The sequence below is a fragment of the Corythoichthys intestinalis genome, chromosome 2 (genome assembly GCF_030265065.1).
Source record: "Corythoichthys intestinalis isolate RoL2023-P3 chromosome 2, ASM3026506v1, whole genome shotgun sequence".
Taxonomy (NCBI): Eukaryota; Metazoa; Chordata; class Actinopteri; order Syngnathiformes; family Syngnathidae; genus Corythoichthys; species Corythoichthys intestinalis.
In genome coordinates, this window is record NC_080396.1 from 19,832,497 (window position 1) to 19,849,012 (window position 16,516).

The window sequence follows — 16,516 nt, forward strand, 5'->3', positions numbered from 1 at the left end:
TGTGCATAATTCGCTACTTCTACATAGTACACGCCACGAAGAAGAGACAGAGGAAGAGTTGGCCAGTGAAAATCAACAAATTATAGACAGTTATTTGTTAGTTTGAGTCAAGCATGTGGAGCAAAGTGTAGTTTGGGGTGACATTCTTGCAACATACCATGGCTAACACTTTGTGGTCAGATAAAGTTCTTCAGCTCCTGCAGCGAATGAATAACTTTTATTTGCCAGGTAATTGACGTCACGTAGTGTTGATTTAATTTTCAGAATGTGATTCACTCACAAAATCGCATCCGCAGGTTCTTGCCGTGCAAATTGTCTTCGTTTTGAGGTTGACGGAATCAGAGTTGGTTGGATTGTGCCGCACGTAGCCTCGCTGTTGGCTCGCTCCACAGATGTGTTCAAACAACCACACGGTGGCGCGCTGTCACTGCGCGACGACCTCGACACGTACGACAAAAAGTCCCAGGCTGTGGACGCGGTTTTGTCGAACCTTCGATGTGATCCCTCATTGCGCTGCCTAAAAGGCTGGAGAGATGAGGTGAGACATGTCCAGCAGTGATGGGCCATTTGTGCAATTATAAATCTAAACGCGATAAGGGTTACATAAACATTGGTCAACTATTACAAGCTACAGTAAATTCGCATTTTTGGTCCAAATGGAGGATAATGGGGTTGGTTGCCACACAGGTTGGTTACCACATTTTGCATAACTTGCACCAGAGGGCGGTGTTGCATAATATCAGTATGGAAATGATCAGAATCATGCAAATAAAATATGTACATTTTCTAGACTGTCGCCTGTTCCATTACTTTGAGGTAGGAGACAATTACTTTTTCTAAAAGTACATTTAAAAATGCTAAGCTCTTCATTATTTTCATGGGATTTTACAACATAGGTTTTTAATTATGAAAAAGTGTTAACGTTAAAAAGTATTCACACAACGCTCTAGTTTTGAGTCACATTTTATAGTTTCCTAGTTGTTTGCTAGCTGTTAATTTACCTTTTAGTCAGAAAACACCAGTTGGGGTTGGTTGTGACACCATCCATCACCAGTTCAAAAATGTTTTTTTTATTGTCACTGTAAAGGACAGTAATTTCTTTTTCCCCAACAGCTCAGTTGTTTATATTGTATGTATAAAAAGAAAAAAACAACTAGAAAATAAAGGCAATTTCAGACAGTATTAAGTAGGCCTGCACAATATATCGTACGAACATCGCCATCGCAATTTTTTAAGATAAACTTTTGTTTTGCTTCATAAAAGCAGCAGTTGTGCAGAGACGTGGCTTCCTGGATCCCTTTTATTGTCACAAATCTTCATTCCTCACAGACGAACCCCGTTGATTAAATGCAATTACAGTGATACCTCTACTTACGAAATTCGTTCTGGAATAGTTGCTTAACTTTTGTCATTGTTGCAATTCAGGCCAGCTGTAGCCACTCACTTTTCTGGCACTCATAAACTTTCCAAAGACCAAAAAAGTACAGTAGTACCTCTAGTTACGAAATATATCAGTGCTGGAAGTCGTTTCGTAACTTGAAATTTCTGTCAGTAGAGACGCGTTTTCCATGTAAATGCCCTAATCCGTTCCAAGCCCCCCAAAAATTCAGACATAAATATCTTATCGTGCATAAAATGCATCCAAATTGCACAATAAACATAAAATCTAAGGTGTGCATCACGTAAAAAAAAAAAAAAAAAACAATAATAAAGATTAAACGTTAATACACTCACATAAAGCTGTTGGAACACGAGGGGCAAATGAAGAGGCCGCTGAAATCCACACATACACATTTAAGTAGAGGTCTCTCTTAGCCAATTGGATGCTAGCAATGCTAGGCAGTACCCAATGGCAGAGCAGTTATAAGTATGTTACATTCAATAAACTCTGGGAGCTGCGAGTACCAGCCATACTGTATTTTTGCCTTTCTTATCCTGAAACTTCTTTCTTAACAAGAGGCAATATTTTCCCGTTGAGGTGTGTCTTAACCTGAGAATTCTGTATGTAGAGACGGTATTAAGTAGAGGTACCACTGTATATGAATACAATGTGGTCATTGTGAGTCAACCAAAGTCTTCTCAAGCAGAGCTCTTCATCATTTGGTGAAAATTCTTCTAGTTTTAAAATCGCAATATATACCTCAAACACCCAAAAAGTCACAACGTCCGTTTTTTTTCCAATACTGTCAGCCCTTGGCAGTAAACTCACACACAAACTCTGCATATAAGGAGAGTATAGTTTCAGACAGTGAATAACTATCGGACAAGATGGTTATGTTCAGTTCTGGAGTCAAACTTTGTGAAGAATTCTAAATGAGTTATTGAATGAAATGAGTTGTTTTTACACAATAACCTGAAAATGGATGTTCTATTCTGTTGAAGCAACATTATGAATTTAATTGAATGGCAACATTGATAGGAAGATATTCATGAAAGAGTAAAAATTGTGACAACCATCCCTGTTCTCTCGTAACTGTTTATATTCATTTCAAGTGAATTGACCGTTTGGCCTAAGAGCCTTTTTTATAGTATTTCTCTTGCCTGCCCTGCTTCAGTTCCATTAAGTGGTCACTGTTCACTTTTCTAAGAGATACAGTGTCATGGACAAATTCTCAGACCCTCCGGTGATGTGGATGGAAAGAGCAGCAACTAGTAAGTCCCTCAGTTCAGTTGCATTAGTGAGATTGTCCCTCATTCAGCTGCAATGTTCAACAGGCCTTTTTGGAGTGAAGCGCTACGGAGTCCATATTAACGGTTACACTGTTAGTGAGAGCGGCGAAGTCTGCATGTGGCTAGCGCGTCGGTCCCCCACCAAACAGACCTATCCTGGACTACTGGACAACATGGTAAGCAGAAGTGGATGACCATAAACTGTCCACTTTGGCACTGGTGTGCACCAGTCTCAGGATGTTCAAAGCAGATCATTAACATGACCCAATACTAAAGTAATTTCAAACGGCAACACTCTGGCTTTAGGAAACACTAAAAGAAATCGTGAAAAATTGCGGTAATCACCTGGTTACTTTTTCAGACCAAGCAGAGGTTAAATAAAATACGGAAAAAAATAATAACATGTCAAATGTCATTCCCATAACAAACACCTGTTTCAGATTTGACCAGGTCAATTAGTCTTCAGTTAAAAAGGAGTGATCACACTTTGGTGAGCTCTTCCAAAAAGTTCATTGACCTAAAACATGGCTCCAAACGATAGATGTCAATTGAAAAAAGACATGATTATCAATCTTAAAAAAAAAAAATCATCACTTAGTGCTGCAAAAGATGATTTTTCACAGATATCTGTGCAAATATTGAGGCTCTTAATTCAATTGAACATATGTGGTGAAATTAAGAAAATGATCCATTACAACACCAACATGCAAAACTGATTTGTAAACTGCAATCGAGGAAAGTTGGAGCCACAATAAAACAGCTGGGTTGTTGACCATTGAGTCTTTTTTTTTTTTTTTTTTAATAATTATTGTTCCAAACTAGAGGTTCAAAAGGTAAAATAAACACTTCACATTTATGTGCTGCAGTTAGGCATGTGCCGGAATGAGATTTTGACGTTATGATAACCTTGCGCAAAAATACCACAGTATCACGTTATCGCAATTGTAGCTCTAAAATGTGTTAAAGATGTATGGTTTAATTTTTTTCACAACATATTTGCAAATTGGAAGATCAACATGAATATGTGAAAATGAATTTTAAAAAATAACAAATATTTTAAGTAAAATTGAAATGGAACTCATGGACTAAACCCACAGGCAGAGCTCAAGTTGCTAAACATTAGAACAAAAATAATTTTCCATAAAAAAAGTAAAAACATTTCTAAATAAAATGTTTTATGTACATATGGCGGAAAACAGTCAGGTGACTTGAAGTTCCGCTCTGAGACCCCAGTTTGGCCAAATTTCAAAATTGTCCTATATGCGTGTGTGATAGATGCATCATTGGAAAGCTTAAAATCTCAAAAGAAGAAAAATTTTGAACAGGATGGCATTTAAAAAAAAAAAAAAAATTTTTTTTAAACAGCGAAGCCCTATTTGGAGGTGAGGGCATGAAAGAGCAGAATTAAAGACGCCGTGACTTTAACGAGATATTATCACGTACTTACCTTGTTTCGATCCATAAACTCCATGCAGCATGTATCACAGAGTGTCAAGACACAGCTGTGAATGACCACAGCTGGATGTTTTGGGGATTTTATGGGTGAAACGTGGTAATATAACAAGGGTCGCGATGCAGAAAGCACAGACATCAAGGACTGGTCAAGATTGTCTTTTTTATATATTTACCCTTTTAAATGTTTTTTTTTTTTTCTCCCAATTTTTCTTTGTTTGGATCGATTATTTATCATCGGGGAAAATGCGACAGTAACATAAAAAATATAATTAAGCGATAGCTATGAGGTAGATTTTTTTTTTTTCATTGTGACGTAATTTGTTTAAAATATGTGTGTCTGCCTTTTTTTTTTTTTTTTAAACATTAGACATCAATTAATGATTCTAAGCTAAAAATGACATTTTGAATAATAAATATAATTACCTTCTTTTTATGGCTGGGTTTTAACAAAAGCGGTTGTGCGACATCTATAAACGGGGGTCTCCAGGGTAAAACGAACAAATTAAAAATAGTTTGGGGGATTAATGCGGCATGAAGCTGCTATGGCAGTATATAGACATATTGTTCTATCAAACACAAGTTCTTTTGGCTTAAAATTAGGGCTGTCAAAATTATCGCGTTAACGGGCGGTAATTAATTTTTTAAATTAATCACGTTAAAATATTTGACGCAATTAACGCACATGCCCTGCTCAGACAGATTTAAATGACAGTAGTGTGAAATGCTCACTTGTTGTTTTATGGAGTTTTGCCGCCCTGTGCTGGCGCTTGGGTGCGACTAATTTTATAGGCTTCAGCAGCCGTGAGCATTGTGTAAGTAATTATTGACATCAACAAAGGCGGGCTACTAATTTTTTTATTGAAAATTTTACAAATTTTATTAAAACGAAAACATTAAGAGGAATTTTAAATATAAAATTTCTATAACTTGTACTAACATTTATCTTTTAAGAACTACAAGTCTTTCTATCCATGGATCGCTTTAACAGAATGTTAATAATGTTAATGCCATCTTGATTTGTTATAATAAATACATGTACCGTATGTTGAATGTATCTATCCATCTTGTGTCTTATCTTTCCATTCCAACAATAATTTACAGAAAAATATGGCATATTTTAAAGATGGTTTGAATTGATTAATTTTTAAGCTGTAATTAACTCGATTAAAAATTTTAATCGTTTGACAGCCCTACTTAAAATAGTTTATTTTAAAGAGGCGTGGAAGAGCAGAAACTGCTTTTTCAGCCTTGTCTCAGTTTTCCGCCATATATTTTGTAGGCACTTTACCGACTTTAAAGCTCCATCTCAACATTTTTAAAGACTTACTCATTTTCTACATATTTCTCTCTCAGTCCAAGTTATGATGCAGGAATGTGAGTATGTTCACCTTTTCTGGGTTAAAATACCTCTATTACTATTAATATTCATTAGTTAAAGATTAATGGAGAGTGAGAGCAAGATACAGTGCGTGTGTATGACTCGTATCATTATTTACACATTAAACACACACACACAACCTCAACACAGTTGCCAGTAACAAAAAACACAGGCTGCATCATGAAAATGTTACTTTGAACTGATGTTTACAATGGCAGAAGACTTTACAAAAGCATGCTAATAGAGAGAAAACTAGTTAGCCATCTTGGCATGCTAACTAGCCATGTTAACAGCCTCGTTAACAAGCTAGCGTTATATTTTTTTTTACCATCGCTAGACACACGAAACACGCTGGAGTGAACTTTCGTAGATTTATAGTATTTTTTTACCATCACTAGACACACGAAACACGCTGGAGTGAACTCTCGTAGCTGGTGAGAAACGTTCATGACAGCGTTTACTTACCTTAATTTTTTTGTAAAGTGACTGATGATGGTCATGTAAATGTTAAATCATGTTGGAGGTGTTGCCTGCACGTCAGCTGTCCTACCTCCTCTAAGCCAAGGCCATCTTTTTTTCAGTAGCCAAACTACTCCCCTACTACACTTTTTAAGGGGTGTTTGAAAAAACTCAATGGGTAGTTTTGACAGCACCAGCAGTGTCACGGACACATGGGACAGAGCAACAACCGGAGAGGGAGGGGTGAGCGCTGCTGCTCCAAGCCATTTCTGGCTGCATTTTTGGGACATAAAAAATAGCTAATACCGTATGATGGTATGACGGAAATTTTTTGTTGTTTTGAAACTGTGACGTTTTCATACCACGGTAAACCTTGAAACCGTTAACTGGGACATACCTATCTGCAGTTTCAAGATTTCTACTTGTTATGGCAAAAAACAACTTCAAGAGGTATTTCCACTACATGATTGTGTGGATTAGCTAGTCAGGTACTTAAGCAGCACTGGTGTGAAGTTTTTTTTTTTTTAATGGATGGTTGATGCGTTTAGTATACTGTATTGGCATTGGTCTTGTGTCTTTGAAGGCCGCAGGCGGTCTGGCTGCTGGCATGAACATCAAACACACGCTACTGAAAGAATGTCAGGAAGAGGCATGTATCCCAGAAGCGCTTGCAGAAAGGGCTCAACCTGTATCTACAGTAAGGTACATATGAACTCTTTAGAGCATATTTCAAGGACCTAACTGATGTTTGAAAATAATTTTTAAAATCATTGACAATGAACAAAATGAGCAATTCATTAATGCTGAAAAGGCTTTTTAAGCCAACTATGTACTATGTACTTTGTACTATGTCCACTAGCTACACCTATGAAGATGGAGAGGGTGTGTTTGCCGAAAGTCAGTTTGTATTTGATTTGGAACTTCCTCCTGCCTTCAAGCCCAAAGTAGGAGATGGAGAAGTTCAGGAATTCTACCTCCTACCCATAGAAAAGGTGAGTCAGCTGGTGATTTGTGCATCCCAGACAGAACAAGGCAACATTAAAAGGCCCTGCATCTAAAGATATGTTTTCTTCAGGTAAAGGAACTAATAGCCACAGAAGATTTCAAACCCAACTGTGCAATGGTGGTCTTAGACTTTCTTATTAGACATTCTTTTATTGAGCCTGACAGAGGTTTGTTACATCTACAATTTTATCAACAACTTGAAACCGTTAACCTGCTCATCTTAAGTTTAATTATCGCTTTTGTCTTTGCAGAACCTTTTTACCAGGAGTTTTTGTCTGGGCTTCATCAAACGTTATAGAATTACTGTAAATCCATCATTTGAGGCAGAACTCACTGTACGTTTATCAAGGCACAGAAAAGCCCTAATATTTAATTAGTTGTTTATTGTAATGTGTGTTGGAATAAATAGTTGCATTACTGATGGTGTAATTTGTCTTTAGAGTTGCAACATCTTATGTTGGCAGCGGTTTAAAAAGGATGCAACACTTTCATCATGTGCATTCCAGTGGAATCTTTAGTAAATTGGGGGGAAGAAAAACTGGATTTAAATTTTTCTGATGTTAAATAATAGAGAAAACATCAACAAAAAAAGTGGCCACCCAGCATGGGGGCAGACATTTTATTGGCGTGTATGTGTGCGGGTATAACTGAAGTCACAAAATGACTCCGCTTGTAAGTGGTGTAATTTTTTTATTTTCTCCCATTTTCAGAGGTCTAAGAAATTCCCTCTTTTCATACTTAAATACATAAAGCAACCATAATGAAGGTGATTTGTAATAGGTGTTGTATTTTCCTTTCAAGAAAGACCATGTTTGGCTTTAACCAACCAAACATAAAAGAGCCACATGTAACTATACTGTAGTACAGTACATGTATAGTTAAGCACATTTTCTTATACTATTAGATTTAAAATTTTGCTTTGTACTAAATTTCTATCTACCCAATATCTTTAAAGTGTTCCATACAATCAGTGTAAGGACAAACATTTCAGGCTTCTGCTAAAAAGAGGAAAATTTATCACAACTGAATACATAAAAATTCAGAATTGTTAGAAAATAAGGCGACAAAGACATAAACATGTGCATTTAATTCTACTCAAATTTTGCCACATTAGTGACTGCATTTAAGGCAGACAAAAGCACAGGATGGAGTGTTCAGTTTGATAACTGTATTTGAAGCACTTGAAGAAAAAGGCTGTTCACACTTGTGTTGGATAAACAATTTCAAGAAACAATATTTTCATTTCAACTGTTTAAATATTGAACAACCGCAGTGGGTGAAGATATATTAGTTACACATCCTAGTTTTAAAAAAGCCAGGATTTCAATAAAAATATGAGTCCAAAATCAATTTATGACAAAAGATGACCCAAACCTGTCAAGGCACTTGAACAAATACAATGGTATCTGCTAGTGTTGTAACACTCGAGACCGCATTTGAAGGTCCTGGTCTCGTCTCGATTTCGACTCCCAAAAGTCTTGGTCTTGTCCCGGACTGGCCGGACTCTGGGTTTTTAACGTCATAATCAATAAAAAGCACTTGGTAATACTACAAAAACCTTCAATTTCAGCCCCAACTTCCCAGTAATGATTGCAATTATCTTTGCAGTATTGTGACAGAGGCACACAAGCAGAAGTGAAAGTTGAGGTAAATATAAAAACAAGAGCCTTAAAATGCAGCCCTCAATTTAACACATTAAGAAAAAAAGAAAAAAAATTCACAGAAAATTGACAGGATTATTGTAATTTCAATTCTATTCTTTAAATCTTTAATTTTGTAATTTACTTATTCCCCTAAGAATTCAGCTTAAAGTCTAACTATCATACTTTTTCACCCTAATAAATCTAAACATATTGTACTGTCGACTAAGACAAATGGTCCAGTAAGTTGGTTTGTCCCTCTTTCAAAAAGAAAAGGTTTTTTTGCTTTTGTGGTGTAATAGTTGAAGACACTGTTGGCTGTCATATACAGTTAGGGAAAATTAAAACCAAAGAGAGAACACAATTATTTCAACCTCGTCTTCGTTTTTAAAAGTGATATTTAGCTCACCCCAGTCCAAAGTCTTGGTCTCAGAAAAGTCCTGATCATAGTCTGGTCTTGAGCACAACACTAGTATCTGCTGATGCTGCGAATGATTTCATACAAAGTACAGATAGGATTTAAATGATCAATATTATCTGATGTCATACCTGCTTGACATACAGTTGGTGGTTACTATTCAATGATTGCGTATTTGTGGTTGTGATTTTGCTTTGTAACTCCTGGACAACAGCTGACTTGACGTTATTAATCCAAAATTTACTAAGGGCTTCTAATCACACATTTTCAGTCCAGTTATTTTGCTTTGTAACATACTTTCGAGCACCTGGTTTACAACTCTTTTTGCTCCCAAGCTCCCCCCGCACTTAAAAAGCGCAAGCTAGCTTAAGCTATTTAATAGCACAGTTAACACAAGTCATCAGCAGTAAACATGCATTTGTTAGCCATCTTTTTCACAAGCTTAAGAAGCCGCTAGGCCAATGAATGGACATGCTGAAAAAATAATGAAAAAGCGTGCCGACCTCTTAAATGATGTGCTTAAATTATGACTTGTCACATGTAAGACGCTAGCAATAACACCATCACCGGTGTCACTATGTCAACTCTATTCTCTGCATTTACAAGCTGGGGTCCCATCCCATTTACTACATTGAAGCATTTATTTTTGGATTAAATGTAATGTAGGTTTAAGTAGAATGGTGTTTTTTTTTTAAAAAAAGGATTTGGGGGTGGTGGGACTAGTCTGCATCTTAGTCTCTGGGAAGGAATTAAAAGTAACGCATTCCGGTAGAACAAATTTACTAATTATAATAGTGGATTTGAATGTATATTCTCCCTTTTTTCTCAGCAATTGACCATCGAAATTAAATAAATTGGCCCCTTTTGGTAATTGAATAGTCATATTGAAACAATGGGCTTCACTCGGCCTGGTTTGGTTCCCCAAATACTTTCCTGTGTGACTAGATATTTTATAGAAGAAGGCATATGCTCTTTTTGCCTCGTCTCTTGGCCTGAAGTGCTGCCCTGGTGGCCATTTCAAAAACCTCCCTCACGCCGTCCTTGGTCTTCGCTGAGCACTCCAGGTAGCCAAAGGCACAGATTCGGTTTGCCATTTCCCTGCCTTCCTCTGACTTCACAGGTTCCTGTTAACCAGAAGACAACATAGATTAAAACTTTAAAAATGCATGTTTGGATGTTTCTACAGTGGGGCAAATAAGTATTTAGTCAAGCACCAATTGTGCAAGTTCTCCTACTTGAAAAAATTAGAGAGGCCTGTAATTGTCAACATGGGTAAACCTCAACCACGAGAGACAGAATGTGGGGAAAAAACAGAAAATCACATTGTTTGATTTTTAAAGAATTTATTTCCAAATTAGAGCGGAAAATAAGTATTTGGTCACCTACAAACAAGCGAGATTCCTGGCTGTCAAAGGAATCATCTTCTCCTCTTCTTCTAAAGAGGTCTAACGAGGCTCCACTCATTAACTGCATTGAAGGCACCTGTTTTAACTCATTATCGGTATAAAAGACACCTGCCCACAACCTCAGTCAGTCACACTCCAAACTCCACTATGACCAAGACCAAAGAGCTGTCGAAGGACACCAGAGACAAAATTGTAGACCTGCACCAGGCTGGGAAGACTGAATCTGCAATAGGTAAAACGCTTGGTGCAAAGAAATCAACAGTGGAAGCAATTAGAAAATAGAAGACATACAAGACCACTGATAATCTTCCTCGATCTGGGGCTCCATGCAAGATCTCACCCCGTGGCGTCAAAATGATAACAAGAACGGTGAGCAAAAATCCCAGAACCACACGGGGGGACCTAGTGAATGACCTACAGAGAGCTGGAACCACAGTAACAAAGGCTACTATTAGTAACACAATGCGCCACCAGGGACTCAAATCCTGCACTGCCAGACGTGTCCCCCTGCTGAAGAAAGCACATGTCCAGGCCCGTCTGCGGTTCGCTAGAGAGCATTTGGATGATCCAGAAGAGGACTGGGAGAATTTGTTATGGTCAGATGAAACCAAAATAGAACTTTTTGGTAGAAACGCAGGTTCTCATGTTTGGAGGAGAAAAAATACTAAATTGCATCCGAAGAACACCATACCCACTGTGAAGCATGGGGGTGGACACATCATGCTTTGGGGCTGTTTTTCTGCAAAAGGACCAGGACGACTGATCTGTATAAAGGAAAGAATGAATGGGGCCATGTATCGAGAGATTTTGAGTGAAAATCTCCTTCCATCAGCAAGGGCGTTGAAGATGAGACGTGACTGGGTCTTTCAGCATGAAAATGATCCCAAACACACAGCCAGGGCAACAAAGGAGTGGCCTTGTAAGAAGCATTTCAAGGTCCTGGAGTGGCCTAGTCAGTCACCAGATCTCAACCCCATAGAAAATCTGTGGAGGGAGGTGAAAGTTCGTGTTGCCTAACGACAGCCCCAAAACATCACTGCTCTAGAGGAGATCTGCCTGGAGGAATGGGCCAAAATACCAGCAACAGTGTGTGAAAAGCTTGTGAAGAGTTACAGAAAACGTTTGGCCTCTGTAATTGCCAACAAAGGGTACATAACAAAGTATTGAGATGAACTTTTGGTATTGACCAAATACTTATTTTCCACCATGATTTGCAAATAAATTCTTTAAAAATCAAACAATGTGATTGTTTTTTTTTTTCCACATTCTGTCTCTCATGGTTGAGGTTTACCCATGTTGACAATTACAGGCCTCTCTAATATTTTAGTGGGAGAACTTGCACAATTAATGGTTGACTAAATACTTATTTGCCCCACTGTATTTGTTTGTGGCCCTTGTTCACAGAGATAGAATCCATTTTGCATTGTTTGTGATGTTTGACAAGATAGAACAGATAGGTAATTAGGGTTAAAAGACAAAAAGAAGAAACAAAGATCAAACCGAGTTTAAACTAAAGGCAGCCCGCTAGATTTATAAAGCCATGGAGGGAACCCTGCAACACCAGAACCCTTCTGAGTCACCTGTTTCATCTTTGCCAACTCTCGACGAGTGAGCTCATCATTGCGCAGATCTTTTTTGTTTCCCACCAGAATAATGGGAACATTGGGACAAAAGTGCTTGACCTCAGGTGTCCACTTCTCAGGGATGTTCTCTGCATTGGAGATGAAGAAAAATTGAATTAAACACAAAGAGAAGAGCAACAGGTATGAATAACAAGAGAAAAATCATACCTAAACTATCAGGACTATCAACAGAGAAGCACATGAGGATGACATCCGTGTCTGGATAAGAGAGAGGTCGCAGGCGATCATAGTCTTCTTGACCTGCTGTGTCCCAAAGAGCCAGCTCTACCTGTAAATTATTCCAAAAAGTGTCAGTTTACCACATGAACGGTTGAATCTGGAATCTCATGTTAACTGTTCAAATAGCGAACAGCCTTCTTTTAAAATGGTCAGTAGGTTAAGATTTAAGATTGATTTTGTCACCTCTAAACATTAACATGACACAATCCAATGCTGCAGGTTGAGAACCACACTACTAAAGGAGTCGGGAAATTTTTGTGCTCAAGGGCCTGTTTTCATAATCAAAAAAAGACATATGACTTTTTATGTACAAAATATAATTTAAAAAAATTTAAATAAAATCATTTTAGATTTGTGTGTTATAATGGCCTGATCAACGTCTAGATCTTATATCCATTGAGCATTTGTAGCAAGTCTAAATATACAGTTCATTTTCCATTTGACTTCGAGTAGGTTTGCAAATAACAATGTGCAAAAATGTTTATATCAAAATGTGCCAAACTGTTAGCAACATGGCCCAAAAGATTTTCAGCTGCGGTGAATATGCAATCAACTTCCTTGTTAACAGGGGGGAAAGAACTTCCTTCCGATATGTGTAAATGGCAGAACCATGTAAAAGGAGACTGTAACAAAGCACCTCTAGTAACTTTAAACGTCTACAATATTGGTTGTTCAACACAAGATGTCTCCACACACCCACCAAATATGACAATTTAACATGTTTATGGCTTTGTGTTTTTATATAAAATTGATATACAAGTAGGCCTATTTAACTAAAGTCTGAAGACACCAAGTCATAAAGAAAATGGACGTAAGTTTAACTCATGATGTTATCATCCTGTAGTTATATTTGGTAGGGGAGCATACGCAATAGGTATGCTAACCTGTTTTGCAGGTTTGGTCAAATGACACACATTTTTCAGATTTCTATTGGCTTAATTAGAATTATCACAATGACCCCTTTCATCAATCGAAGATGGCCGTCATGAAAACCACCATGAATTACCTGTTTTCCATCCACTTCAATATCTGCCACGTAGTTTTCAAACACTGTTGGCACATACACCTCAGGGAACTGGTCCTTGCTAAACACAATAAGAAGACACGTCTTGCCGCATGCTCCATCTCCAACTATTACTAGTTTCTTTCGAATTGCAGCCATCTGAATGACATAAAAAAAATAAACGTAAACATCAGAAATGGCATTGGCTGCAGCTTTTTTTGACATATTGTTCCTTGTTGTGAGGTAATAATATTAGGGGTGTCAAACGATTAAAATTCTTAATCGAGTTAATTACAGCTTAAAAATTAATTAATCGTAATTAATCGCAATTCAAACCATCTATAAAATATGCCATATTTTTTTGTAAATTATTGCTGGAATGGAAAGATAAGACACAAGATGGATATATACATTCAACATACGGTACATAAGTACTGTATTTGTTTATTATAACAATAAATCAACAAGATGGCATTACCAGTATTAACATTCTGTTAAAGCGATCCATAGATAGAAAGACTTGTAGTTCTTAAAAGATAAATGTTAGTACAAGTTATAGAAATTTTATATCAAAACCCCTCTTAATGTTTTCGTTTTAATAAAATTTGTAAAATTTTCTATCAAAAAATAAACTAGTAGCCCACCATTGTTGATGTCAATAATTACTTACACAATGCTCATGGGTGCTGATTCTGCTGAAGCCTATAAAATCAGTCGCACCCAAGCGCCAGCAGAAGGCGACAAAAGCGTTACCGGGGGGGGGTAGAGCCCACCCGCGGACACGCTCTGCCCACCCAAAGAAAACTGGATGTAGTACTAACAGTAGTCTGGGCACCGCGTATGGTATCCCATTCATATAGTACTGATGTGTTCTAAGTTTTAACTTTTGCATTGTTACCTAGTCTTTCACCTTAAAAAGAAATGTTGGTTTTGTTCCTAGGGGGCGCTACATATATTTACGCTTTTTTTTTTTTTTTTTTTTTTACATTTTATCAAAGTTTTCACCAGTGTTCACCTGGCTGTTGAGTTTGGTGACGTTTGAAGCACTCTGAGGGGGTCAAAGTAGGACTCAAAGGAGAGGGGATCAAAGCGTCGGCGGAACAAAGAATGACTGCTAGGGGGCGCTACATAGTGTATTTGGAATTTGTCTTTACACAGTATCAAAGATTGCACCTGTCTTGACCTGCCTGCCGATTTTGGTGCATTTTGAATTATTCTGAGGGGGTCAAATTGAGCTCAAAGGGGCTGCGGAACAAAGAATAACTATAATAATTAAAAAAAACAAAAAAAAACGAGGAACCACAATACCTAAAAAAAAAACATTGTCACCTACATGTCCATACTGTTCAGTTATGGATGTTTTTTAAAAAATAAAATCAAATCAACTTTTATTTGTTTAGACCAAATCACAACAACAGTTACCTCAAGGAGAAAACAAAACATGTGTTAAGGTGCAATAGCCCTACGCTGGATTTCGACCTACTTGAGCATTGTAGGTTTTTTTTTTTTTTTTTTTTTTCCCCCCAGGTAAGACTAATGCCCACCCACACCTGGCATCCTGGTAACACCACTGATATGTACCCACAGATTACTAAATTATGGGTAAGAGTAAAATGTGGATGCAGATTTTAAACTGCAGTACAGATTATCTATGAAAAAGATTTTTTCCCCCTGGCACTAGGGGTGTTCTGTACTATGTCATTTTCATTACATAAAACTACTTTCAAAGCAAAAGTATGACATTCACTCCTTTGATTCCCCCCCCCCCCCCCCCCCCCCCCCCCCATGTAAGACTAATGCCTACCCACACCTGGCATCCTGGTAACACCACTGATTGACAACCTCATTTAAATTCACTGCAGAAAGATGAGTGGATGCCACACGATTGCACATCTTTAAACGTCAATGGCACTCGAAGATTGAATCACTAAATGAATAAATTCTAAAACATTGTCTCTTATGATTCTACGAAATACACAAGCATAGAGAATCCTCTGAATTTGGGCGTGTACCAGCTTAATGGGGCAGTTGTTTTTTAATTTAAACTCAACCAATTCCCCAATTATTCGATAAAAAGAAATGTTTAAAAACTTGTGTTGAAATGTACTAATAATAGTGTTTCACTGTAATTTAAGAGTGTTTTTTGATCACACAAAACACACCGCCCTAAATTTTTTTTCAAAATATGAAATTTTCCAGAACTCGATGTTTGCTAAATTCTTGGTGTGTTGAAATCAGTTTTAAGTTTCCGTTACAACCAGAATTGGCAGTAATTGCTGCCTGCTATGCTGCTTAGCGAGGAACATACTCCTGTTATTTGTTATTTAATTACGTCGGCGGGCCAGGATTTGGATCGTGTTAGCCTTTATATGATTTTCCTCTAAAATTATGTTTGTCACATTCTGAGTGTTCATACATGTTAACACGAATCTATTAGCAGTTCTTTACATTTAAATTAAATGCAGCGATAGCAGCAATTCGGCGAAAATTTGCCAACACGACATTGGCTCTTCGTTATCTATGATCCAACCAAGCAGATTCACAAAACATGTTTCGTTTAATTTAATATTCATACCGCTTACTGTTCAATATCGCTTCTATTTGTTTTTGTATGTGCGTTTTCTATCGAAGAGCTAAGTTGTCGCTAACAAGAAGGAAGCTGCTAGCTTGCGGCTAACGGATAGCTTATTTTGACAGGAGGTTCCTAAATCAAACAACAGTTGAGGTTGTGTACTTTCGGGCGGCGCATCATTTACTTCCATAACAATTACTCAAAACATGATATTCAAAGAAAAGGCCATATATGCTTTGAAATACCTTTAAAGTTTAGCTCCAAATACTCGCCTTTCTTCGGTTTTCCTGTCGAGGTATCGGTTCCTCTAGCGTTGGAAGATTGCGTCATCGTCATGCATACTTTCAGCCAATGGGAAACGAGTTGTCATCTTTGGCCCCTCCTCCAATCAGCTTCAAGTTGATAATAGATAAACTTTACTTTATGACAATTTAACTCATTCATTGCAAATCCATTTTAACTGGGAAAGATGGCATTGAGTGATTTTGTCTCACTGCCATTGACGGTGATTGACGTCCAATCCAATTTGACTGGCCACCCAGTCAAAATAACTTGGACAGCTAGCGCCGTCAGTGGCAGCCTATGATTTAATAACATCTCTGTGAAGAATAACACATAATTTTTGTAGCATATCTTGCCTTGGTGTTT

The 16,516-nt window shown here is 37.5% G+C and overlaps 3 protein-coding genes across 4 annotated transcripts in view; 1 reads left to right on the forward strand and 2 right to left on the reverse strand.

Moving 5' to 3' along the window:
* The window catches only part of gmeb2 (glucocorticoid modulatory element binding protein 2), a 31,747-nt gene extending 31,341 nt beyond the window's left edge, over nucleotides 1-406 (reverse strand). The window contains exons 1-2 of the mRNA XM_057825198.1: nucleotides 281-406; nucleotides 158-197 (exon numbers count right to left, since the gene is read on the reverse strand). Coding sequence (XP_057681181.1) covers nucleotides 158-160 — 3 coding nt within the window. The 5' untranslated portion in view covers nucleotides 161-197; nucleotides 281-406. The remainder of the gene's footprint in view (nucleotides 1-157; nucleotides 198-280) is intronic.
* On the forward strand, nucleotides 144-9,063 carry tpk2 (thiamin pyrophosphokinase 2). Its single transcript, XM_057825332.1, has 8 exons — nucleotides 144-228; nucleotides 297-538; nucleotides 2,589-2,652; nucleotides 2,716-2,846; nucleotides 6,546-6,664; nucleotides 6,822-6,954; nucleotides 7,038-7,134; nucleotides 7,219-9,063. Exons 1-8 carry the CDS (start codon nucleotides 159-161, stop codon nucleotides 7,263-7,265), a joined length of 903 nt encoding a protein of 300 aa, XP_057681315.1. The 5' UTR covers nucleotides 144-158; the 3' UTR covers nucleotides 7,266-9,063.
* On the reverse strand, nucleotides 7,961-16,237 carry rhoaa (ras homolog gene family, member Aa). 2 transcript variants are annotated; one of them, XM_057825309.1, is made up of 5 exons: nucleotides 16,114-16,237; nucleotides 13,300-13,455; nucleotides 12,222-12,342; nucleotides 12,012-12,142; nucleotides 7,961-10,149 (listed from the first exon to the last, which is right to left on the reverse strand). In XM_057825309.1, exons 2-5 carry the CDS (start codon nucleotides 13,453-13,455, stop codon nucleotides 9,976-9,978), a joined length of 582 nt encoding a protein of 193 aa, XP_057681292.1. In that variant the 5' UTR covers nucleotides 16,114-16,237; the 3' UTR covers nucleotides 7,961-9,975. The 2 variants fall into 2 exon arrangements, with proteins under 2 accessions (XP_057681292.1, XP_057681300.1); XM_057825317.1 differs by having other exon boundaries at nucleotides 16,141-16,194.
* Nucleotides 16,238-16,516: the final 279 nt, after the last annotated feature.